The following is a 25,695-nucleotide window of genomic DNA, read 5'->3' as shown; positions in this document are numbered from 1 at the left end:
GTTTGACCTCACACGCGTATGCAGTTTACCTTTTTGCACGGTTTATTCTTCGTATTACAGCCGTGCATTCAGCATTAGTACGCTTGCGTTGCGATAGTGATTAGAAAAATGATTCTGTATTACACCATTTTGCAATAATGTGGGTGCTACAAAACGAACATAAGAGGTTAGTTAGTTTTCGTTGCAAAGAATATTACAAACCTATGTCTGAAAAAAACAAATTCGACAAATATAGTGTTTCTGTTGCTGCCAAGCATGTTGTAATTAAATAGTCTGTTCTTTTGGCACAATTAAAACGTAACTTTTATTCAACAACGCGTTTCGCCTGCTATCCAGCAAGGCTTCCGCAAGTTATGTTTTAATGAGCCAGAAGAACAAAATATTAAATCAATAATTCGACAGTGTATTAGAATAATAATTAGATCAAGAGCTTCAAAAAACTGGAGTGCGTGACGGATAATTTTCTTTTTCTGAATCCTTCCCCGTTTATAAGACTCGAGGTCATAGAAATTAACCCTTTACTGTAGAGTTAGTTTAGGAACATTGTTATCTATGTTTACGCCAACGGGAATTCCGGTCGTGGAAGCCAAAATAGGGGAGGTTTTTAAAATAATACGACTTCGAACAACATATTTTTCAATACAAAATACTATGAATAAACATATTTTTGCACTTTATTGAGCAAAGTTGATGTGTATGGTAATAATCTCTACTAAACGGAATCTGTTGAAGTTTTATAAAGTTTTTAGACAAATTAACGCAGACGTTTAAATCGGGGTCAATTTAATTATCATCTTAACTAATTCGTTTCCGATTAAACGGATTTTGATGTGAGTCACGTGATCAATCGAGCAATCAATCAGTTTAATAATTTTGCATGGAGCCAAACTTATGCTTAAAACTTAATTGAGAAAATCACTGATAAAACCAATGAGATTATCGGTAACTTTGTGAAGTTTTTCGAATCAGCTGCTGCTGCCAAGATAAAAAAAAATTCTTCCGCTTTTACGTTGGGAGTTTAGTGAATTGTAACTGCGATACAAGTTGGCAGCATAAGTTCCAATGAAAAGTTTCCGATAAAAACGCACTAATATTTCTGATTAGACAATAAATCAAAGTTCCTCTGGCAAGAAAGCTACTAGTTTGGACGACGTTTCGGTCGTTATGCAACAAACCTTCCTCAGGCCAAGATTATAATATATGATGTATAAGCAATAAAGGCAATAATGTTTTCACAGTGAGCGGCAGACAGGGACACTGTTTCGACCAACTAGGTCTCATCAGTTCAGCTATGGTGTGACAACGATGCGACCTGTTAGGTCAAAACAGTGGCTGTTTACATTTACTATAAGAATATATGGTTTTCACCACAATATTTTCCTCTGGAGGAATCTTTTCCAGAAAGTAAGCATGGTTTTTATAAAACAAGTAATTGCGGCAGAATTCACCGCAGTGCTTCTGGCGATTTTGGCAATTTGCAGCGTCCAGCAATCCCGTAAGTACCAAACCTTTTTACAAAAGTATTACATTTAATTTTCAAAATTTGTTGGTTAATGCGGTACACTAAAGTCAAGAGTTATTCCCGCACTCATTTGCCATTTTGATGACTTCGTGAGAAAGTTTGTGTCAGTAAAATGGACGGTTCATATTACTAGAATTTTTAGGCAGACCTGGAATATATTCGGAATCGACATTTACACGAATCCAAATCTGGTTTAAATTTATAGAGTTAAGCCTCGGGTGTTTCAAGCTTAAATAATTTGGGGACTCTTGTGTGATAATTCAAACGGTTCGCACAAAATAAGATTGCACAATTCAACCTTTTTTTCTTTTCAAATGTTTTGTTTTGAAAGTGATATTGTAGAAACAACCGAAACGTTTGCAAATAAATATTAGAGTAGTTTCATGGGCTGTAATGTTCGTCTAAATTCTTCTGTTCCATTGGTTGTTTCTTGCGCAGCACCTACCGTCAAGCGCTACTGTTTCGTTGGAACTATAAAGAAGTTTGAGGCTGCGAGATCGGATTGTCAAAACATGAGTATGGAGCTGGCTAAAGTCGAGTCCGAATGTCAATTTATCGCCGTAAAGTTTGCTGCAAAGTTAGCACGGCACCGCGTCAAAACATATGGTTCTTGGCTCGGTAAGTGGAATTTTTATGATCATGCACTCATAAAGGAAACGATATTGCTTGAAACAACTATGACCCATGAGATTATTTCTAAGTAGTGTTTATATATTGAAAATCAGCAGTTGAAACAGCAAAACAAAGCTGAGAGTATTTCAAAGAAAATACGTTATAAGAGAACTCCACAAACCCGGAAAAAGTAGTTATTTGGCTGTACAGGTGATAAAGATAGGAACTGGACAGATGGGTCTGCATTGGACTGGCCAGCAAGTGGCAATAATTTCTGCGTCAGAATCAATGCCTTTAGTTTTGTCTTGAAGAATATCAGCTGCACAAAAAGTAGATACTATATTTGCCAAACAAAAGGTAAGAAGTACAATTAGTACAAGGCCACATCTAACAATATGTGTAGAAGGCCAAATACTAAACTAATGTGCATTTTACTTCAGTCAGCTTTAGCGATGCATAAAATCCCGCTACTTTGTTTGTCATGTTTAGTGTTTTTGTGCTGTTGACTATTGAAGTCCATCTGTGTAATGAAATTTGGTTTCAGATTTGAATGCTCAAATCGACTGCATTGATCAGAGTATTGATGTACACGGTAAGTTTACCAGAAGGTTATAAGTGATCAAATATAAGTTATTTGAAGCGTTACTCCAAACGACTATGATGCGCAAAGTGGAGCCATTAATAACTATGATGCGTTGGAAAGTTCCAACACCACATCAGCTCAAAAAACTTTAACTATCTCAAAATCTACGGCACTGATATCGACTGTAAACTTGAAAGCGGAAACATTTGAGGGTTGAAATACTTTAGTAGGGTTGGTCTTCCCAAGATAAACACTACCTTGGTTATGATTTTTACCTTCATTGCCATCAAATAACTGTATAAGGCCAAGACACTTTAATTCTGTGAAGTTTCAATTTCACGACCTAAAAAGAGTTTCAAGGATCGTTTTAGTTTATAGCACGAAATATTATTGAGCATAGATGTTTTAACCTGATACGCTAACGACTTCCGGTTTCAGTAACCCGATCGATCACTCAAAGACTCGCATTTTGACATGCTATTGATTATAGAGGCGCCGATTTTAAGTCAGGCTTGAAATATTGTAAAAACTACCGTTGGTTACGACTTGAGATCAAATAAATCTTTGAAGCAAAAACACGTTAACTATGTGAAGTTTTAATTTCACGACTTGTAAGATTCCCAATTGCAACATATAAGTTTACAACCATTTACCATTTACAACATGTTATATGGCCGTTACAGCAACTGATGGTTTTCGCTTTATTGTGTTAAAAATATTTACAGAATCTGGACGGAAATGTTTTGTCATGGTTAACCAACCTCACGTGAATTTTACCGAAGCTGAAACTGATTGTGGTGAGATGGGTGCTGAAATATCAGAGGAAATAAAGGTTGGAGAAGACTTGGACGCGATTAAGAACTTGGTTAATAGATACAGAGGCAATATGACGCTAACAGCTTACGTGGGTGAGAATTGTGTTGGTAACTTTCACTTGGAAGCTGTATTAAAAACCGATGACAGAGTCTGTTAAATTATAAGATTTTGTAGAAAAATAAGGAAATGTTGGTGTGTTTCTGTAATTAACAGATACAGTGTATGTTATCAAACTATGAAAGAATTTGGTACGTGGATGTATGGAAGCGCTAGAGAGGCTTTTTTTACGCAGAACCATGCTTCTTCATGCAAACTTTAACATTTACATGCAAGTTTGCTGGTACAGTCATGTATTTAAGAATGCTGTAGCTTGTTATATCGAAAAACAGCATCCTTAAATATAGAACTATGACCAGCACCCATTAACTATCATTTTGACAGGGAAGAAATATCCGGAATACAGCAACGTGAGTAATACGTCGGAAGGATGCCAAGTTGTTACGAAGCACAATAACGGTGACTTTGCCTTGTTATGGAATAACTGCTCTGAAAACCGACCCTTCATTTGCAAATATAAAGGTGAGGGGTGATGAGTGAACTGAGTACGGCAGCTTTTTTCCCGGAAGCGCTTGATAAACATCATGCCTGAAAGCGTTAACAACAGAAACACCATCAAAATACAATCTAGTTTTTTGACAGAAGGACAGTTTTCCGTAAATGAATTATTTTATCTTCGACGTATAACAACAGTAACGCTCTTCACAGCGAACTTTACGACCATTGAAACAAGCTCACCATCTACAACAGCAACGATGACAATATTACAACAGACAACAACAAAATACAACTACAACAAAACAACCGATCCCTACACACAATCTACATTGTTTCGCGAATCGACATTAAAAATCACTTACAAGTTACCAACAGAAATGATCACAAAATCATCAACACTCCAAGAAACGACCCCACTTCGCCAATCCACTTTCCCAGGTAATATTACGTCCTAATGTACGTTATGCAGTTAAACATACCAGATGTTGGGTGGATGAGTTTATTATTATCACCATTTCAGAAAACAATTTAAAAATGAGTTCAAAGGTTCATTTTAGTCATTAAGTTGCGCGGATAATTGTAGAGCTCAGATATTCGAACCTGGTGCAATAACGACTTCCAGGTTTAGCAAACCAATCACTCAAATAGTATGACCGGGGCAATTGAAAACGAAGTCGGAAGGCGTTCTTACAGGTTATTGATTGGTTGGCAAATGTAAAAAACTGACTGTATGGCAGTTTTAATTTTCACAAATACTGTAGGTGTGCAAATTTAACTACTTGACAATTTGCCACTTTTAACACAAATTTAAGTGATCTAATTATTCCAATATCACGTATAGCCATTGCAAAAACGTCAACACAATTCCCACAGCACAGAGCGAACAAAACGGAAAAAAATTATGTTACATTTTCGGTGTTTATAGCAAGGCACAACAATCGTAATAAAACGAAGTAGTTTACTACATTACAAAAACAGTGGTCGTTCACAGAAATTTTGTCAACGTCATCACCAACTACGTCACAATCGCCAGGACTACGTGGTCTGTGCAGAGTTTCTCCAAGTCTTTGCAACCATCCAACGAAGGAAGTTCGTATTATATTTGCCGAGTCACGTGACCCGACTAAGCCAATCGCCGAGTCACAAGGCACCGCTCTGCTTGGAGTCGACACGACCAACGATATAAGTGTTGCGTTTGTGCAAGGAACGCTGGAGGAAATGGAGTCGTTCATACCGAATGTTGACAGAAAGCCTCCAACCGCCACGGGAGGAGAAATCAGTATTACTGTTCCTCTGCTTAATTTGATTTCAGTCAATCCAGGAATGTCGGCTCCGGTAAATTACACGATGACGATCTCTGACGCCACCATCAGTTTGACGCAGTTGACGACAGCATCCTCGCAAGGTGGCGCACAAGTGAGGTCGGGTGAGGCGAAATGCGTCTTTCTCGATGAGAGCGATAATAAGTGAGTATTTGCTCACATTTCAACCATCCTTTGAAGCACATTATTCGATTCAATCTTAATGCTTGTCAACGACCAAAAAAGGAAATTTTTATTAAAATCGGACATTTGAGCAATTGTAAATATTCTGAGGTGCCATTATGATAGTTCTGTATTTCCAAACTATGTTATGTGCTAGCACCGATGCAATACGACTATCAACCACTCCCATTCACTTTATACATACACTGTTTAGCCCTCATAACTCAAACTACCCCACCCTTAGTTAACTTGAATTCGGCGTTATTTTACCTTGCCACAGGTTTTCCAGTCTAGGAATCAAGACCCTGCGAGCCACAAGTCAGGACTTCGTGTGCGCTTCAAACCACAGCACCATATTCGCTGCTCTTCTTATTCTCGACACAGTTTTCATTCCCAAAGATATAAAGGTAATGCATCTCACGGAAAACCTCCCGATGGAAAGAATATTGTGTTTTGATGAAATTCCGTTATATCAAAATCGCAATACTATATGGAGAGATTTTGCACCTATAAGATACGTAACACGCCCGAAATCTAAACCAATGTAGCATGAACGCATCTAATTAAGTTTAGCATTTAAATCTCTTCATTTTGTACAGCTCACTTCGTACGTCCTGGAAGCTGTATCAGAAGTTTCACTCTTATTGGCAATCATTTTGTTGGGATCAGTACGAAGGCGACTAAGACACGCACGAACCTTTGTGCAAATAAACTTGTGCGTTGCCTTGTTTATTTTTCACTTTTTCATTCTCATTGGTGATTCGGCTTTAAACTCAAAACCTGTTTGTGAGATGACGGCTGTGTTGACGCATTACTTTATTGTGTGTTCAGGTAAGATTGATTTTAAACCTAAACTTAATAAATATAAACCTATTTCTTAACACAGCTATGTGGATGTTGCTCGAAGGAGTAACTCTGGCACGAAAAACACTGGGAAATTCTCTTCACACATCCAACGCTAAGAGGGAAAGACTTGTTCAACTCTTTACTGGATGTATTCTGCCTGCTGTCATGGTTACCGTCTTCTCATTGGCTGGATTTCTCACTGGAAATTATATGGATACAAACCCACCCTTGCTTGATGGACTCACTCAAGTCAAACCCTACTCACAATGCTGGATCAAGAAAGACTCGTGGGTCCTGGTTGCAGGAGTGGTGGTTCCCCTCATTCTGGTGGTTGCAACCAACTTGTTGATTGCATTAAAAGTCGGAAAGTTCGTTTACGATATGAGCAAGAAAGCAGAGGATTTCAAAGCAACTAACAATCGACTTCGTGCCAATTCAAATGTGGTGGAAGCTAATTTGGTTCATGTCAAAGCAAGTTTTAGGGCTGTGGTGTTGCTGATGCCAGTTCTGGGAATACCATGGAGTTTCATGCTCATACAAAGTAAGACGATGGGTTGAACGAATGTTGATTGCGTTACGTTAATTGTTTTTTTTCCTCCACAGTAAACCACCCAGCCATGATGTACGTGAACGTGATATTAAACGGACTTCAGGGCTTCTTCCTTCTTATCATCTACTGTGTGATGAGCAAGGAGGTGAGAAGAGCAGTCGTGGATTCCTGGAACAGAAGCCAGATGACTGATTCCTTCAAACTGAGCATGATTTCCACACGGAATTCCTAAACTTTACTTTTTCCAAAACGAATAAGACTTCACATAAAAATCTCTCATGTATATAAATTTAAACAAACGGTTTTTTAATTCAATGTGATCGGAATTTGCAGCAAACAAAGACAAGCAAAATCAGTACAACAGGATGACAGAAAAGTTGTTGGTTTTCTCGTTTTTCATTGAAGAAAATGAGTGGAAGCAATTGTCGCACGTCAATGCTGGATTTCCCAACTTCGTGACCTCAGCTGTCATAAAGTTACGAAACGTGGGATAACCAAAATACACGTCGTCGGGGAATTTGAACCAACGACCGCGGCCAGTCTGCCACTCCACTCAAACTAATACAAGTAACCTCAGTGGTTAGAAGCGAACATGTTGTGGTCGAGTTAAACTGGTGCGCAAACTCATAAACTTCCAAGAGAATTGGTCGTGTTTAGGGGGTTAGGGCAGGATCGCCCACTTGGAGATCTTACTTATTCAACATCGTCCAAAGGTACACTGGCATCGCAGCCAAAGCATTTCTTGTCAGGAAAATGTAACGTTTATTCAGTTTGGATTTGATTCAGCAATTCCTTGGATTTGTTTTCACAAACCGCAATATCAATACATAACTTTGTGTCAAATACATTCCAAAGACAGCTCTAATTTGGTTCTTAAAATGTACGCAGTACAGACTTTCCCACAGTATCGCAGCACATGGTTTTGCGTTGCCTAACATTAAACATCTTTCACGTTGCACTGCTTTCTAACGAGAATTTTATCGCCATTTTAGCTTGTGTGATTCTCTGTAGTGGTTGGGAAGATGACGTAGCACGGCACATTGCAATAACTAATGTTCACATTTGACATTACGCGAGCTGTATCCAATCGTTTATATTGCGCTGCACGAAAGGTAGTGAGCTCGTGTTATTTTAGACGTCATTGAAGTAATATGCACAAATATAATTTGTTGAAATGTTTTTAACATACAAACGTTGTTTCGTTTACTTCGAGAGATAATATATGCAATAATTTGAAATGTTTTGACGACATACGCAGCAATATACGAAGGTAAAACAAGTTATATGAGTTGTATCACATATATCATTGGCGAGTAAACCGTTACTTACTAAGTCGTTTATACCCGTTAGCAGTATTTGAATGAAATGCGCCTACGTTTTATTTTATACAAACCCTCTGACTATTTCCACAATCAAAACAACTTTGACGTCACACGCGTATACGGTTTTAATCTTCGTATGAATAACAACATCGGTGCAGTGAGCAGTGACGCGCTTACATCACGGCGATGATTAAATTGATAGTGAAATTCGACCAACAAGTAAAAGTATCGTTGTGCATCGTGTACAGTAACAACGTGAGTAACAAAATAGTTTCACAAAACACAAGATTTAATTTTTTATTTTATATAACAACGCTGGCGCCAATGTGTCAGTACAGTATCAAAGTGCAGACGAAAGAAATCGCGTTAGCATATATGCAAACATTTGAATTACACAAACCTTATGTTTATTAGTGAGAATTTTCGAGTTTAGCTTTGGAACATCTTGGTTGTGATTACTGTAGCAAGACTTAGAATATAGTGCACTAAGTTTACCAGGTAATTAACTTCGTGAAACGTTGAATGGCTTTTGCTTTGTAACAAACAGAGCTGAGATAGTAGCAATCACGACACAGTTTGACTTTAGCAAACTTTCTTCGACCTAATGAACACAGCAGTTCAGCGTGTTGGTTAATGTGATATTACCTCAATAAACCCGTTTTCGCCTTAACGAGTTTAAAAGTGGGCTGTATGATAAATTAAGCCATTAGTCAATTCATCACGTAGTTTAGAAAGTTTGAATTGGGGACAATAGGCCAGAATCTAAACCAGGTAAAGGATAGCATTCAGTTGCCATTTCAAAGGTGTTGTAATACTTCCTATGGAAATGTTTCTAGCTTTATTGAAGGTGTAATAAGTTGAAACTTAACAATCGACCTCACTATTTCCTGTTGGAAAATTTCATCTAAATCTTGTTTTCCAGAAAATAATTTTAAACAGTAAGCATGGTTTTTATAAAACAAGTAATAGCGGCAGAATTCACCGTTGTGTTTCTGGCGACCTTGGCGACTTGCAGCGTCCAGCAATCGCGTAAGTATAAAATCTAGACCAGTTCACATTAGGCGTTTCATTTTATTTACACAAACGTTTGTTTTCTCTGTTTTGCCTAATGTTTTGCATAAGCCTGCAATAATGCATCCTCCAATGGCGTTTTTACATGAACATGATTTCAAGTTACGATCGAGTGTAGTAGACTGTCCCCACAACAACCTTTATGTTATGGAAAATGCCGGAGCATCCCTTATCATATTGGGAAGCGTTAAACTTGCCTGCCTCATAAAGCAAAGCAGCCCGCATGAAATCAAACCGACTGTTTTACAGTGTTTACCACTTAAAATGATTTGTTTTCTTTGTTTGGCAGCGCCCACCTTTAAGCGCTACTGTTTAAGCCGAACCAGGAATACTTATGAGGATGCGAGATTGGATTGTATAATGAGGAACATGGAGCTGGCCAAAGTCGAGTCCGCATGTGAATACACCGCACTGAAGTCAGTTGTAAGGTTTGGGCAAAACGGCAACCGTGCTTATTGGATCGGTAAGAACTGTTTGTGTCAGGTACACATTGAACGACAGATAATATTTAAAATACCGTACACAAACAGTTTTCAAAATACTATTTAGTGTTTTCCTCTAAGTTGTATTTTGATATTCACCACAGCAATCATACGAACACCTCAGTCAGTTGATGTTTAATTCAGAAAATATATTTGGCCTAACAAATTAGTTAACTGTTACTGGAACACTACTTAGTTAAATATATTCAATACATTATTGAAAATACCGTTCAGAAACACTTTCTAAACTGCAAGAAACCAGTTAAAAAATATCAAAAAAAAAGACGAAAAAATATACATTTTTGGTTTGGTTTTAATAAGACTGTACAAATAGGTACCAACAACGGAAACTGGACTGACTGGTCAGCAATGGAATGGCCTAGTATTGCAAAAAACAGTACACATTGCGTCAAAATCAATTCCCACAGATTTAGTTTGGGGACCTTGAGCTGCACAAGTGAAAGACTCTACATTTGTCAAAATAATGGTAACTCAAAAACCAAAACTGTCAGAACATATCTACCAATATATGTAACAGCACAATGATACGTGTGTTACTCAAGTTAACTTAACGACCTACAGCAAATGTTTTTTGTTATTTGATATGTCTGATCACGTGGTTTATTACGCCGATAATGCGTTTAATCGAAATTGGTGAATTAGTTTCAGATTTTCATTCGAATGTCGGTGTCGGGTGCACGAACAACAGCACGACTGTATACGGTGAGTTCAACAGGAGGTTATCATTATATCATTACGATCTGATATTCAATTAATTCGACACGTCACCATTCAACGTCGGAAAGCTGAAGTAAGGACTGTAACTTCAAGCCTATACACGTAAAAAACGCTTTAGCGAATTCCAACTTGAAAAAACACCCCACTGTAACTATAACGAATGTCGGTTCTACTTTTGATGATGCCACTAAACACATTGATGGTGTGATGATTCGTCTTTACATTTCTTAGGACCTTAAGCGTTACGTTTTCGAAGTTTTCACGAACTGCAAGAAAATCACGACAGTGCATAGGTTGACTTGTCTCTTTTTACATGAAGTGGCATTTTCTTTGATAACGGTAACCCAAATGTTTCCATTGATTCTGTTTGTTTAAATTCATAGAATCGGAACGGAAATGTTTCTTCTTGAATAACCAAACTCGCAGGAATTTTTCCGAAGCTAAAACTGAATGTGGTAAGGTTGAAGCTGAAATCGCTAAGGTGGTTGAAGATGGGGAAGATATGGATGCGATCAAGTACTTGGTTGATAAATACACAGGCAATAAGCCTTTAACAGCATACGTGGGTGAGGATTATGTTGTTATTTTTCCAACTAAACATTTTACTAGTATAAATGTTGTATTCTTGTAGAAAACTGGATTTTCATCGTTAACATATGTTTTGTAAGAACAAATAATGCGTAAACTGGGAGATTATCAACACATTTCTTTCATTGCATCTGTTTAACAGCGTGGCTGGCTTCGCGTTGGTCAAATATGCGTCATTAGTAATATTTAAATCATAACCAGCTTACATATAAAAACGACAACACTTCCACCGTCACAACAAGCCTAATCATCTTGTTAATAGGCAAGAAATACCCGGAATGCAGCAACGTACATAGTGTCTCTGGAGGATGCTTGGTTGTTTTGAAAAATGACAGCATCACCTTCGGCTTATCGCTGGACGACTGCACAGAAAATCGTTCCTTCATTTGCAAATACGAAAGTAAAAGGCGCTGTTTAAACTAATTGGTTAACTTTTGGAACAAGTTTAAACGGTCAAAACTTAATTGTTTTTGGCCAACTTTAGACCTCTGTAACAGCAACAACAATAACACAACATCATGTTGTTTCTTATTTCAACAGAAACAACAACAATAACAACAACAACAACCACAACCACAACAACAACAACGACAACCAAACTAAATACGCAATCTGCACAACTTCAAGAAACGACAGGAACGCAAACACAAACCACGTCCCCACTCCATCAATACACTTTTTCCAGTAAGATAAAGTTCTTTTGTGGTTTGATATGGTTTTGGGTAAACGCGTGAAGGGTTGTGCGGATCAAAGGGTCCATTATCATAAATTAGCCAAAAAAGACATTTTAAATTTAGGTTAGACGAGGTTTAATGTCGAAAGCCGGTCTAAAGCGAAAAATACGGACACAAACTTTGGTTTCAATGTGTAGGTTAACTGCAAAGCCACAATTTACTGATGACTAAAAGCTTCAGTGAGTCAATCAATCACGCAGTCTGGCCATAGTACCCGTATTGTTGTAGGGTGATCACGAAAATCAAAACAACCGCCTTCATTGTGAAATCACTGGCCCTGTCATACGCAAACGTGTTTAAAATCTGTAATCGTCTGTTTCGAAAAATTACTGTGACGGATTGCCAAAAGTTCTTTTGCAACTTGATACAGAAAGAAAGAAAGAAAGAAATGATTTTATTTGAAAACAATCTAAAATTTCACCGTTTTGTTCAACCAAACCTAATTTGAAGAGCTGCAGACAAGGTGTGTACACGCACTGTCTGCAGCTCTCCAATATTATGGCTATTTTTCCACATATACAAACCTGATTCATTTTGAGACATATTAGGTCGTTGTGCGACTTTAAAATCATAAACTATAGTAATTTGACGTTTTGGCGGAAATATATATTGCTGTAAGTGTTAATGGAAATGGATTAAACTAGGGTAAGTAGAACTTTCACATCGGATGGTTGAGCCTTTAGGGTGTTATAACTCATATCATTTACTATTCAAATATAAACTGGTAGTAATAACAGCAACATCTTGTAGAACGCTGGTATCCAATTAAAGCTTGTCTGTTGTATTTAGGTTAATGAACTTTATATAATAGCCATGCCCGGATAAAAAGTGTTGTCTACTTCATGGCAGGTGCGTTCGCGACTGCCACGCACACATTTTGTCGTCATACGCAACGTAATCCCAGACGGCAAAAAAACTTGTATCAATAGCAGAAAAATGAAACACAAATTGCTTTAATTACAGATGCTTTGTCAACGTCATCACCAACTACGTCACAATCGCCTGGACTACTTGGTCTGTGCAATATTCGACCAAGTGTTTGCAACCATCCAGTAAAGCAGGTTCGCGTCAAATTTGGCGAGTCACGTGACCCGACTAAGCCAATCGCCGAGTCGCAAGGCGCGGCTCTGCTTGGGGTCGACACGACCAACGATATAAGTGTTGCGTTCGTGCAAGGAACACTCGAGGAAATGGAGTCGTTCATACCGAATGTTGACAGAAAGCCTCCAATCGCCACGGGAGGAGAAATCAGTATTACTGTTCCTCTGCTTAATTTGATTTCAGTCAACCCGGAAATGTCGGCTCCGGTAAATTACACGATAACGATCTCTGACGCCACCATCAGTTTGACGCAGTTAACGACAGCATCATCGCAAGGTGGCGCACAAGTGAGGTCGGGTGAGGCGAAGTGCGTCTTTCTCGATGAGAGCGAAAATAAGTGAGTATTCAAATAGTTTGCATCCATCTCCGATGCGTATGAAGTTTTGCCGAAGCTACTGATGTTAAACTACTGAGTTCAAAGCAATCTTTTACATTCTTAGGTTTTCCAGTCAAGGAGTCAAAACCCTGCAAGCTACAAGTCAGGACTTCGTGTGCGCTTCAAACCACAGCACCATATTCGCTGCTCTTCTTATTCTCGACACAGTTTTCATTCCTAAAGATGTCAAGGTGGACATGTTTGAAAAATCTCTATATAACATTATTTTTTAAGCTACCCCACTGTATTTAGTAACACTACAGCATCCAATAACAATTCATGGTATGATCTGTTAGGCGCTCTACTTTACAAATCATTAAATGCTTTATGGTACACAAAAGGCAACGGGCTTGAAGCTAAATCTCATTATTTTGTACAGCTCATTTCATATGTCTTGGAAACTATATCAGAAGTTTCACTCGTATTGGCAATCATTGTGCTAGCATCACTACGAAAGCGACTAAGATCTGCACGAACCTTTGTGCAAATAAACTTGTGCGTTGCCTTGTTTATTTTTCACTTCTTCATCCTCATCGGTGATTCGGCTTTAAACTCAAAACCTGTTTGTGAGATGACGGCTGTGTTGACGCATTACTTTATTCTGTGTTCAGGTAATATTGACTTTAAACCTAAACTTAATAAATATTACACCATTTCTCTACACAGCTATGTGGATGTTGCTCGAAGGAGTGACTCTGGCAAGAAAAACGTTCGGAAATTCTCTTAACGCAACCAGCTCTAAGAAGGAAAGACTTGTAAAACTTCTTATTGGATGGATTCTGCCTGCTGTCATGGTTACCGCCTTCTCATTGGCTGGATTTCTCACTGGAAATTACATGGACACAAACCCACCCTTGCTCGATGGACTCACTCAAGTCAAACCATACTCACAATGCTGGATCAAGAAAGACTCGTGGGTCCTGGTTGCAGGAGTGGTGGTTCCCCTTATTCTCGTACTTGCGACCAACTTGTTGATTGCATTAAAAGTGGGAAAGTTCGTTTACGATATGAGCAAGAAAGCAGAGGATTTCAAAGCAACTAATAATCGACTTCGTGCTAATTCAAATAAGGTGGAGGCCGATTTGGTTCATGTCAAAGCAAGTTTTAGAGCTGTGTTGTTGCTGCTGCCAGTTCTGGGAATACCATGGACTTTCATGCTTATTCAAAGTAAGAAAATGAACGACTGTTAATGGCGTTTCTTATAATGTTTTTTCTCTTTACAGTAAACCACCCGGCCATGATGTACGTGAACGTGATATTAAACGGACTTCAGGGCTTCTTCCTTCTCATCATCTACTGTGTGATGAGCAAGGAGGTAAGGAAAGGTGTCGTGAATTCGTGGAACAGAAGCCAGATGACTGATTCCTTCAAACTAAGCATGAGTTCCTGAATTGTATATTTTTTGAACATATGCGTATTTTCTTTGAAATCTTACCTGTTTTACACAAGATCAAACGATGTTTTTTGTACATTGTGTTTTGAGATCGTTTGCAGGAAAACTAAACATGAAAAGAAAAAGAAAATAATATGATGTAAGTTGCTGACGTCCTGGACTGTACATCTTAAAGCAAATTGAACATGCATGGCTTCTCTTTGAAACCTTACCTATTTTACAAATTCAGTTGATCGTCGTATTTTGTACATTGAGTGATGAAAGAATAAAACAAAAAGGCGTGGCATAAACTAGAAGCTTGTTATTAGATTCATAATATTCTCCCTGCACATATACTGTAAGTGCGAAACATCAAAACGGAAACTACGTCAACAAGCAAAACGCAAAACCTGCTAAAAAAAGGACTAGCTGATATAATTATTTCAGTTGCCCTGTACACTGCAACGCAAGAAGAGAATAACAGGCAGGACGCGATAATATATGCAACTGTTATCAGGCTACACATATACTGAAAGTATATAGAGTTGTCGACAATACACAAATTGCGTTAGTACAGCAGAGCTCAAACATCTAAAGTGTGTAGTGTTCTTTGGAATCAAAATCCTTCCTAGTAAGTTGCAAATATGACGCAATACCACAGTGTTTTTACAACATCAGTTGCAATTTGTCCAGAACTGATGTAATGTCAATATTTTCTGCAGTGTCACCCACTTTCTTTATCCTTAGAATTATGAGTAAATCGTGTTCACAAGAAATGTGATTGAACAAAAAACGAAACTGTAAGATTTTGTTTTCAAAATACGACTCTTCCTCGTGAACATTGCCTTATTCTGTCCTTCCACAACTGTGAGAAATCGTTGTGTTTGAGGTTTAAAATCTTAACATTGTGCACGCATGCAACCAAAGACTCGGCAGTTTCGTCTGTCAACAAGTTTCGGGAAAGGACGACGAGTTCCATCTAAAACCGGCATTGGGTTAGAAATGTGTGCTGCATTTTATGCTTCTCTCTTCAAATTTAATCTCACGCATATAAAACAATTACAAAACAAAAGAAAAGAACAAAATTATTAATTTTTGATTCAAGGTCCCAAATGACATTCGTGGAATTGAAAATAGTGATCATATGTACTTGTTTTGGCGACGATCTGATTGCAGTAGAAAGTTCTCCCACACATCGACTTGTTAAATCACAGCTACCCAGATCCACTTCTTCCATGTTGTGGATGCATTTGCTGATTGAAATTGCTTCAGTCAAACGTACCAAATTGCCAGCAAAGCTCACCTTCCGGACCTGCAATCCAGTAAATTTACATTAAAAGTAATTTCACAACACAGTAAGTTTATTTTCGTGTTTCGAAATTTACAAGACATTGCCTTTGAGGTCATTAGACCATATAACTTATTTGCAAGACATTACATTATGTAGGAGTACTACAAAAATTTGAACGAATATCATAACAGCATTTTGTTTAAGATTTTAAGCTGATCACGATCTTTTCAGAAAAGTAGCATTTTGTAGCATTTTGATAAAAACGGCCTCCCTACTGGTTTGGCTCTTGCTGCTTGAAGAACAAACGAGAAATTTTCAAAATCTGTTGGTTGGAGTGTTAAAACACTGAAGTCGACTTCATCAGGAAATGATAATGACACAAAGGCAGTTATTTTATCGTCTTGTGCTTCATAAGCCCAGCTGCAAGCTTGCAGTATTACTTCTTGGCGTTCGTTCACAGCCGCAGAAACATATGTTGTAAGCAACTCTTTTTTGGAAAGCCAATTTGGAAGTAAACATCCCGGAACTATGGCCTTTAGACAATCAAAAACTTCTCGGTTGCAAAGCCCGAAAGCACATTTTGACACGACTTCCCATCTTTCATCGCGGAGTCGTCTAATTTGTTTCTTAAACACTTTCATTGGCATGAGCATCATCAGATAGACTGCAGTAAAAAATTCTTGCCAAACGAGATGAGAGAAATATCTACGTTTGTGCCCGTCCAATATTGCCAACTTAAGGTTTCCTTGTTTTGTAATCGAGGCAATCAGAAAAGCATCTGCTGTGGATTCCGTGATTTCAAATTTTTTTAAATCTGTCAAATCAAAAACAACTCTTTTGTTTTGGAATCCATCCCAAGCCAATTTGCATATTTTGTTCAAAACTCGCTCTGTCGCTCTTAGGTGGTCGGTCTCAAAAAAATCTACACAAGTGAAAGCAAGAACCCTAGTAAATGGAACAATTTGAAACCGACTACCATATCTCATCAAGTAGTTAACGGTCAATATGTGGTTCAAAGGGACATAACAATAAGCAAACAGCCCACTGTTGTTATCGAGTCTCAGTTTTACATCATCGTATCTATCGCCACAAATCTGGCGACCAAGCTCTTCTTGCGATCGGGCAGTGAGGCCGCGTATTTCAACAACAAACTTTGGTCGATGTTCGGGATCTAGATTGTAGAATGGACCAGGTCGCGATGTGAATATCTTCCTGGCCTGTGGCAACAACTTTCCTCCGGCTAAGTGCTTGAGGTAAAGTTCTGCCTTGTTCTTCGAATGCAACAAGGGAACTGACACCCGACGGGCAAAGGATTTAAATGCCGCCTCGTCCAACCCATCGAAGAAAATCAAAACATTTGCGTCCTTGACTATTTCTTCAATGATTCTTTTAGCCACGTCCTCTGTGCATTCCCACTCCGGAATCATAGTGTGAAGTAAAAACTGAAGAAAAGTCATATTTTTGTCAAAATCGACAAATCTGATTGCGATATAGAAGAAGAGAGTTACCGACCCAAACAACTGTGCAGCAGATAGAGCCTGCAATGCCCACTTTTTTAAGGCAGTTGTTTTTCCAATTCCAGGTTGGCCAAGAATTGCGGCCACATTTCCATGCTTCAACACGTGATCATGTCTGGCCTCCACGTGACTCTCCTGGATCCTTCTGTTTGCCTCTTCCTGCGCGTTCTGCTTAGCGCGTGTAAAGATCTGGTTGGCAGTTATTTTGCTGGAGGATCTTTCGTAAGAGTTAAGAAAGTCATTTCTACGATGATAATGGCCTTCCGCAATAAATTCGTCATCAATTTGTTGTGGTTTGCTGACTATGGAAAGATTTACTGGTTCTATAGGATTAGAGAGAAATTCGGCCAGAGATGATCCTTCACTAGCTATTGAATTGACCTTTTCTTTTGACAAAGCTTGTAACTCCTCGTCTAAAATATATATTTTGCTTTAAATAGGCTACAGTTTTTGAACGCTTGAAAAACAGTGCAAGCTCGATAGACACTAGCGACAGTTTTTTTCTTGCAGTATAGGATATCCACAAACACATCTACCATTATTTTTTTGTTTTGTTTTGTTGAATTTAAATGTGCCCGCCTTTTATTTAGCTTTGCACCTACATTTTTCACGTGCAGTCTGGTCCAAGTTTGGTTGTTCCGTTGCAGTGGGACTTACGATTGTGCTGGATTGGTAGATCACGTTTTGTGTAACTGGTCCACTGAAAACTGGACTTGGAGTGTTAATGATTGTGTCGCCTATGTGAACTCCTCTTTCGGGAATTTGAATTCTCTAAACATGAATTTATAGCCAACAGTTTGTGACACATCATTTTGCCTATGATGAAAGATTTAGGTTTCTTTATACTGAACGGCGCTTTAAACAAGTTGACATGACAAATTAAGATAAGTTAAAAAGAGGGTTTTTTTACTTTGATTTGAGGAATTGTTGTTTGTTAGTTGATGCTGATTATGGGTTTAACGTCATTTATTAATCGATTTATTCCTACCGGATTGTCACGTGCAGATTGTCCCGAAACTTCGCTCCTTGACGGTGGAAGAATTTCAAACGAGGGGTGATTGTCGTCCATTTGTTGTGCAACGATAGACCTGTTTGCGGAACCAGTTTGCTGCAATTCCTGAGCAAAAGGAAAACTCAAGTAATTAAAAAATAGGATTGTAAACAACCCTGTTACAGAACACAACATGTGCCTCGTTTGGGTATGTGGACGTTTGCGGATCATTAGGATTTTGTACCTCATTTCTTGATGCAAAAACTTCTAAATTTCGTAAGGTATTCTCCACGTCAACGGTTGCATCAACTTGCCTCACGTCTTCGTCTCCTCCGTGGTTAGAACCTGCTCTCATTGAACTGTTCATTGTTGTAAATCAGTTCGAACACAATTACAAAAAAATCATCTTAAGTCGAATCAGTATAGCCTGGCCTGCAAATAGAGAAAGGAATTAAAACACAGTTTAAACAGTTTTTATTGTGAATTCTGCTTGTGCTGCCTGGCATCACTTGCTGCACTACTACCTGAGCCTTCCAATTGTTTGTGCTCTGAGAGAAACTGAAAACAAAAACACAAGTACAATGGGGCAGTTTAGCACAAAACAAAACATTGTCCACGCCGATACAGTCGTGAAATTAGATATTCGTGATACCAGGCGACCGTCACTGCCTGTCTGTACGTTATTGAGGTGAAATCAATGTAGCGAACAATATGCATTAAAAAGTGCTAAACGACAATTTCAACAAAGATCAAATATATTGTTATAAGGCGCCAGGTTATTCCAGTGGCAGCGTGATTCAACATTGTCAAACCATTTCGCTAACAAGCCAGTACTTTTATAGCACTCTTTTCTCTAATGCGTGTTGCTATTTCGAAAAGCGCTTTGCTTGTTCATAAAACTAATGCAAAATGCACAGTCACACTTACTGCTTAGCCTACATGCCTCAAGCTGTACAGTCATTACTGTACAATCATTGTAAAGCAATGAAACAACTCCAGGAATACCATGTTACGTAGCAACACAATGTGTTTTTTATTTGTTCATGAAAGATCCGAGACTTCGTCATTCAGCCAAAGGTGATTTGGCGCTTATAGCGTTTGTACAAGTACGGGTTTATTATTAACCCGATTGCCAAGGCCATGATTTGTAGTATTTACATGCCGCAGTTACGTGTATAATCTCACGCAACAAATATGTATGTGGGCGGGCCCATTACGTTCTACCTTCAGTGGGCGTTAACAAATTGTTTGCATACATTTGCCAAACATATACAAAAATGGATAAAAACACAAATTGACCTTGACCTTGTTATATAAAAAAATATTATTATAGATACAGAAGTACACATTTCAGTACAGAGGACAGTGACAGATCCAAACCCAAATGCACCAAAGAGCAATTACACAACGCGACTTGCAACGTCAATCACCAGGCTGTCGTTTTCCTCCCAGCCACACTTACGCGGCCTGTCAGAATCGTGTGGGTTGTAAGCTGGTATTTCCGAGGCCCGTGTGGGTTGTATCGTGTGGGTTGTAAGCTGGTATTTTTTTACTGTTGAACAATAGTAGTTCCCCTTCATGAGTCACAAGACCCAGCGGTTATTTTGGGCAAACAAAAGAAACTGTTACCAGGTACATGAAGGTTATTGACCTCCCAAACTAAATTTTTCGGATTTAATTTTAAGATAGGATGAATTGTAAGATGGCTTAAGGTATCAAATGTAAACCTTCCCAACATTTTACCTGTTTGGTAAAGAAGCTCATACGCGCCTGGTGGCTTCGATCAGTGTACGTTGTTTGTCGCTCACAGAGAAAGCGCATGGAACCACATGTCTATTGACGCAAATTATAGACTGTTTTTATCAAATCCGACACTGGCTGCCTTTTTCGTATTTACTTTTTACCAGGGCTCGAAAACGTTTCCATGGCCGTGGTTGAAACTTCCCAGGAACTGGCAACCCATACTCAGATACAAAATATTTTTAATTTCAAGCAGCGGTACAAAGGAAAACACAAACTGAACTTGTGGGAAATTTCACACAACGATGCTGCACATGGCAGAAATGACTGATTAATTTGCACGACAATAATGTATAGCACGAAGTGCATAAGTATACTAAAACGGAAAAGTTGCACAGTGATACGAAGTGGCAAAAACCTGACCACACATCTGTGGCCTTAATTGTCTCTTTGTTTTACATTTAGAAATTCCTGTAGTAGAAATTTCAGCCTCTTGCACCTTAGTTTCCCAACACAGAGCCCAAATAGAACCATTTTAGTGCTTCTGAGGTTTTGATATTTCGCCTGCAAACGCAACCACCAGTTTGTATCTCATTTAAATAGATTTATGCCATTGCTAGACTAAATTCATATTTCTATTTTCAAAAAAAAAAAAAAATTGGCCCGGATTGGGTCCATTTTTTAATAAAAATAATACAATACAAAGGATCTATGTTGCTTACCTACTGCTTTTGTAATGTCTCTCTGAAGTAAAATAAATGAGTTAGAGATGGGCTTTCAATATGGTTACGCAACATATGGTTCTTACATGCTCAGGAAAAGGATTACGAAACGTCAAAATTTTATGGAAGACCCGTTTTTCCTTATCATCTGGTCTTGTCAGCTCAACTTCAAAGGTTATGTCTTGCTGGTTTAGATCCAAGAGGGTAAGAGGAAATCGAATTTCATTATGGCACAATTTAAAAATGTGGTGAAGGTCCTGTTTAGGATAATCAATCTCAACTCCTTTTGGACATTTTACAATTTTTATCTTCATGCCTTCATAGCCGGACCTAGAAGAAAACTGCTGTTATCAGAGAACACACAATAAATTGTGATTAAAAACACATAAACGTAAAAACAATTTGTATTTGTCCGTTTCAATTCTATAAAGTTAAGAAAGTATATAATTCAAATAGAACTACACAGAATTAAATGGTCACTTGCTAGCAGTGGTGGAAGTGTGGAAATTATTGGGGGACAACAACTAAGCCAGGTCCTTGGAACACATTATTAGATCACCTAAGAGTATTTTAAATGTTTGGAGAATTTTGATTGGCCTCGAAACAGCCTTTTGTTAACAAATATGACTATGCAGAGTGTTAAGAAAATGTTTATAAATATTATACAGTTACATAGCATTAGACCATAAGCCAATGGTTCTTGACTAGAGGGTCATTAACCAAGCCTAAATTTATCCGTTTGTATTCCAATAACAGATTAGTGTTTGGTTATATTCCAAAAGAATGACAGTTAAACTATGAGTTACAGACACATTACACTCATTAGTAGAATGGAACTGTCTGGTTTGGTGAAAGATGAAAATTTGTAATCAGACTTTCCTGATACCTTTATAGCCAAATAAGACTTGTTTTTAACAACATATTCCTTTTCTTTTCATCCACCCACCCCTTCTATTTGTTTTATTTATCAATTAATCACATCTTAGTTTACAGTTTGCCAAACCACATCTACAACATACAGTCTTTTCATGTGATTATTAGTTTTAAGGGCTAAATTTACGTTATTGTTGGTTTAATTATGTTATTTTATACGATAATGATGCCCACAAGCATAGGCGATATATATATCAAGAAAAAACCTTGTAAAACCATTGACTTTGGAATGTTCGGATATTAGTGAAGTTAAAACAACTTGATTTCAAAAGAAGAGTTCTATCTGTTCATACTGGCCTCGTAATGCAAACTTAATGAATAGGTTCAAATGACAACATTTCTAAACACTATTTTGTATTACCCTGAGTAATTTTGTGCATCTTCATCAAGGGCTGCATCAGAACATGCCTGAAACAAAACAATGATATGCGGGTGTTTTTTCATAAAAATATGACAAAATTAAGTCAAATACTAAAAATATGCATTTAGTACCAAATACTGATATTTTAAACTTTATTGTTAATCACACTTGGTCGGCAAAAATAGTACATAAATGTTTACAAAAACCATATGCAATTGTTTGTTAACGTTCGATAAATTTCAAATGACAATATTTTCACAAGTTCTCTACCACGAGTTCTTAAAACATAAAGAAAAACAACACATGCAATCGTTTGTTGTTTACATTAGTGTTTATCAAAGGCTGTTGAGATTTATTTTTGTGATATTTTTAAAACACATGTGTTCCCCAAAAATTAAATTTTATAAAATTCAGCAAACTGGAAGTTTAATGACAAATTTCATACCATGGTTTAAAACTAAGTTTATTACAAAAATATTTATGCAACATGTATTATTTTTAAAGTAACATTGTCAAAAATAGCTAGTCACACATTCATTTGACATTGTTTGCTTTTTTAAGAGTTTTGATGCTGTGATTCAAAAATACAGAAAAATATAAAATGGAACATGGTCATGATTGGTAGGATCGACCTACTGTGCAGGTCCTTACATATATGTGAAGGTTGCCTGGCAAGTTGTGCACTTGGGCACCAGTGTACCTTGGCCACAATATACCCCATGAAACTGTCGAGCTCCTGTAGCTCAGTTTATAGAGCATTGTACCTGGTTAGCCCAAATCTCACTCAGGAAAAAGTGGCTGATCTAGCTAGACTGCAACGCCTTGGCTGCGAAGCCTGTGAACCTAATCATCTTGATGCGATAGCTGTGATCGCCAAGTAAGGACCTGTGCAGTGGGGCGATCCTGCCAATCATGCCCTTACATGAAAAATTACTGCATTGTTTTTTAGTGTTACTGAAAAAAGTTGTTATATCACAAAAACATTGAATGCACTTCATATGCATTTTTGGCATTAGAGGAATTAAAATCATTTAAAAATAAACACAATGCATTTATAAAACTTACTGATGTAGCAGTTGTATGTTGAGTGAGGTTTGAGTCACCATAAGTTGTAGGATTGGAACCACTTTCACCAGAAACAACCTAAAATTCTGATATTAACACAAAAATATCAAAAACAATCATTGCACAGTTTACAATTGTTCAAACAAAAGGATTTTTGTTTGCTAAAATTAGTTGTGTTTGTCACACCAACCTTATAAGCATTACAAGATTTGTTTGTGTGTTTTTAATAGAAAACATATGCACAGTAAACCTTACACACATTTTTTAAAACATTGTATAGGTTTAAATGGAATCAAATTATAAATTTACCAATGGATCATTCTCTTCATTAGTATTAATTGGATTTGGTTGCTTCACTGGTTCAATCCCAGGACACTGTTCCTTTAAATAAACACAACTATTAAAAACCCAAGGTAGGTTGTGCTCTATTCAAAACTTCTAAAAAAAGTATCAGTCGATTTAATAATTCGTAACTATTTCTGATGGTGGTTGTGGCAAATAATGATATTTTAAACCTTGCTGTTACTTACATTTGGTTGGCTAAGTAAAACAAAAAAAATAGTATCAGCATTTGCACGTACAATATTGATATTAAAATACTCAAGTACCTCTTGGTTATCCTTTTTGTTGTGCGACATGCCACGTTTCTTCCACTGTAAACAAAATAGGAGATCGAGGCGCAGAATATTTGACACAAATACAAAGTTTAGTAGTTTCAAGGTGAATTTTGGCAAACATCTTTAAAAAAACACAATACTTTTTTTTGAAAAGATAGACCATTCTATAAATTTCAAAGCATATATTGTTGAAATTTCATTTAGCATCAACAATTTTACCCATTTTCTGGAAGGCATGTTGAATCTTGGCAGGCAACACCCAGATGGATTCATTTCTTCATCGTTCTTAGAAGAGCCTCTAACAAACGTACCTTTATCTTCTATGTTATGGGAAAAGCTTTGTTTCTTTAAATAAAAACAATGAAAGTATAAATATTACAAAATAACAGCCATAAAACCAATGACAAAGTATCATAATCGTTTATGCTGAATATGCTTTAAAAATACACTATTCAGTCAAAGTGCTGTTGTATTAGGATAAAAGTTGGCCTTCACACAGATAAATGCAAAATCTTTATTTTTGTTCACTGGGACAGCAACAACAGAATAAAGGGTTTGTTGTTCTATACAATCAAAAGGAAGCTTAAAATCCATCATCTGGACAAATTTAAAATTTACAAAAGACACAACATTTTTCATAAACAAGCAAATATATACTTATATACATACTTATAAAAGTAAGCAATATATATACTTATATACACTAGCGTAGAGTACTGGGGTGCAGGGTACTAAATTTAATGACACAATCGCATCGCGTCCTTTTGGCAATGGCAGCAAAGATGAAGGCTTATTTCTTTTCTGATTACACTCATAAAAGTACTCTAAACATGCAGTTTCATTTGCCCTGTATTCGAGACCTACAATTACGTTGGTGACGAACGTGTAGAAGGAAAAAAAACACGTTTCGTCCAGTTTTTCGTCCAAAAACGTTGCTAACATGGACGATGCTATAACTTGTATATTATGGCGTGCAAACGACCTTGTGACGTCAGTACTTTTTCTTCGCCGCACCCCTGTTCATGTGCAAAACTCTACGCCTATGCTTATACATACATATACCCGTTTAGATTGAGTGTTTCCACTGTCTGTAGGAGAATGTTCATGAGGTTTTTCCTTAAATGAAAAAGTGTTACAGTCAGTATCAAAGCCATAGATGGGACAAAACTACTTTTGACAAAAGGCCAGAACTAAAATATAAAAAGTTATGCTGAGATGAGATCTCTCAAATCTTCTACTTTAGCAGCTAACTGAAACTCATAGAATATAGTAAACATGACCACATTTGCAATATTACACACAATTTTGGATTTGTTTCCAAACAATATTTTTCAATATTCGTAAAAACATCCTACCACAATAGTGCCCGTCTCAGGGGTGGTAACAGGATTTTCTGAACCATGTCCCATTTGACTCTTGCATGGTTGTTCCTGCAACAAATCAACAAGCAGAATAAAAAAGGGTTAACCCTTTAATACCCACAAAGTATGGTTTCAAATTAGTATCAGAATATAGTAAAAAAATTCTTGTCTTACAGGTCGCTTTAAGAGTTTTATCCGTTCTGACAGAAGCTTCGAACCCACACTTGTCAGTCCACATCCACTTAGATCAACTTCTTCAATTTTGTCAATGCATTCTGTCAAATATTCTGCACCTCGATCTCCTATCTTGTTGAGGGAGACATTCAGCGATTTCAACTGGAAGCA

At 37.5% G+C, this 25,695-nt stretch overlaps 5 protein-coding genes across 8 annotated transcripts in view; 3 read left to right on the top strand and 2 right to left on the bottom strand.

Annotated features, from left to right (window-relative positions):
• The first annotated feature begins 1,905 nt into the window (after positions 1-1,905).
• On the top strand, positions 1,906-7,200 carry LOC145890397 (uncharacterized). The gene is made up of 11 exons (XM_082981389.1): positions 1,906-2,140; positions 2,345-2,491; positions 2,679-2,726; positions 3,443-3,625; positions 3,975-4,112; positions 4,299-4,526; positions 5,080-5,554; positions 5,853-5,979; positions 6,172-6,240; positions 6,404-6,959; positions 7,022-7,200. The coding sequence occupies exons 1-11, from the start codon at positions 1,906-1,908 to the stop codon at positions 7,198-7,200; spliced, it is 2,385 nt and encodes a 794-aa protein (XP_082837515.1).
• Positions 7,201-11,687: 4,487 nt separating this feature from the next.
• Positions 11,688-13,955, top strand: LOC145890386 (uncharacterized). Its single transcript, XM_082981382.1, has 5 exons — positions 11,688-11,853; positions 12,867-13,341; positions 13,445-13,571; positions 13,760-13,875; positions 13,952-13,955. The coding sequence occupies exons 1-5, from the start codon at positions 11,688-11,690 to the stop codon at positions 13,953-13,955; spliced, it is 888 nt and encodes a 295-aa protein (XP_082837508.1).
• Positions 13,956-13,967: 12 nt separating this feature from the next.
• Positions 13,968-14,770, top strand: LOC145890376 (corticotropin-releasing factor receptor 2-like). The gene is made up of 3 exons (XM_082981371.1): positions 13,968-13,991; positions 14,047-14,547; positions 14,604-14,770. The coding sequence occupies exons 2-3, from the start codon at positions 14,049-14,051 to the stop codon at positions 14,768-14,770; spliced, it is 666 nt and encodes a 221-aa protein (XP_082837497.1). The 5' UTR covers positions 13,968-13,991; positions 14,047-14,048.
• A 24-nt stretch (positions 14,771-14,794) lies between these two features.
• LOC145903488 (protein NLRC5-like) lies at positions 14,795-18,978 on the bottom strand. Of its 2 annotated transcripts, none has more exons than XM_082991575.1 (6): positions 18,751-18,978; positions 18,549-18,677; positions 18,163-18,331; positions 16,319-17,973; positions 15,903-16,064; positions 14,795-15,731 (listed from the first exon to the last, which is right to left on the bottom strand). In XM_082991575.1, the coding sequence occupies exons 1-6, from the start codon at positions 18,916-18,918 to the stop codon at positions 15,567-15,569; spliced, it is 2,448 nt and encodes an 815-aa protein (XP_082847701.1). In that variant the 5' UTR covers positions 18,919-18,978; the 3' UTR covers positions 14,795-15,566. The 2 variants fall into 2 exon arrangements, with proteins under 2 accessions (XP_082847701.1, XP_082847710.1); XM_082991584.1 differs by having other exon boundaries at positions 18,796-18,978.
• A 1,538-nt stretch (positions 18,979-20,516) lies between these two features.
• Positions 20,517-25,695, bottom strand: part of LOC145892479 (protein NLRC5-like) — a 63,439-nt gene continuing 58,260 nt past the window's right edge. For 2 of the 3 annotated variants that reach the window (XM_082982010.1, XM_082982011.1), the window contains 11 exons: positions 25,525-25,686; positions 25,345-25,419; positions 25,052-25,105; positions 24,209-24,334; positions 23,981-24,025; positions 23,682-23,753; positions 23,373-23,450; positions 22,308-22,354; positions 21,100-21,343; positions 21,014-21,035; positions 20,517-20,855 (listed from right to left, as the gene is read on the bottom strand). In XM_082982010.1, coding sequence (XP_082838136.1) covers positions 20,827-20,855; positions 21,014-21,035; positions 21,100-21,343; positions 22,308-22,354; positions 23,373-23,450; positions 23,682-23,753; positions 23,981-24,025; positions 24,209-24,334; positions 25,052-25,105; positions 25,345-25,419; positions 25,525-25,686 — 954 coding nt within the window. In that variant the 3' untranslated portion in view covers positions 20,517-20,826. Of the gene's footprint in view, positions 20,856-21,013; positions 21,036-21,099; positions 21,344-22,307; positions 22,355-23,372; positions 23,459-23,681; positions 23,754-23,980; positions 24,026-24,208; positions 24,335-25,051; positions 25,106-25,344; positions 25,420-25,524; positions 25,687-25,695 lie in introns of those variants that run through there. The other variant, XM_082982012.1, reaches the window with a different exon arrangement.

The sequence above is a fragment of the Ascidia mentula genome, chromosome 1 (genome assembly GCF_947561715.1).
Source record: "Ascidia mentula chromosome 1, kaAscMent1.1, whole genome shotgun sequence".
Classification (NCBI taxonomy): domain Eukaryota; kingdom Metazoa; phylum Chordata; class Ascidiacea; order Phlebobranchia; family Ascidiidae; genus Ascidia; species Ascidia mentula.
Note: the sequence above shows the minus strand (reverse complement) of the source record. Positions and strands in the feature narration are given on the sequence as shown.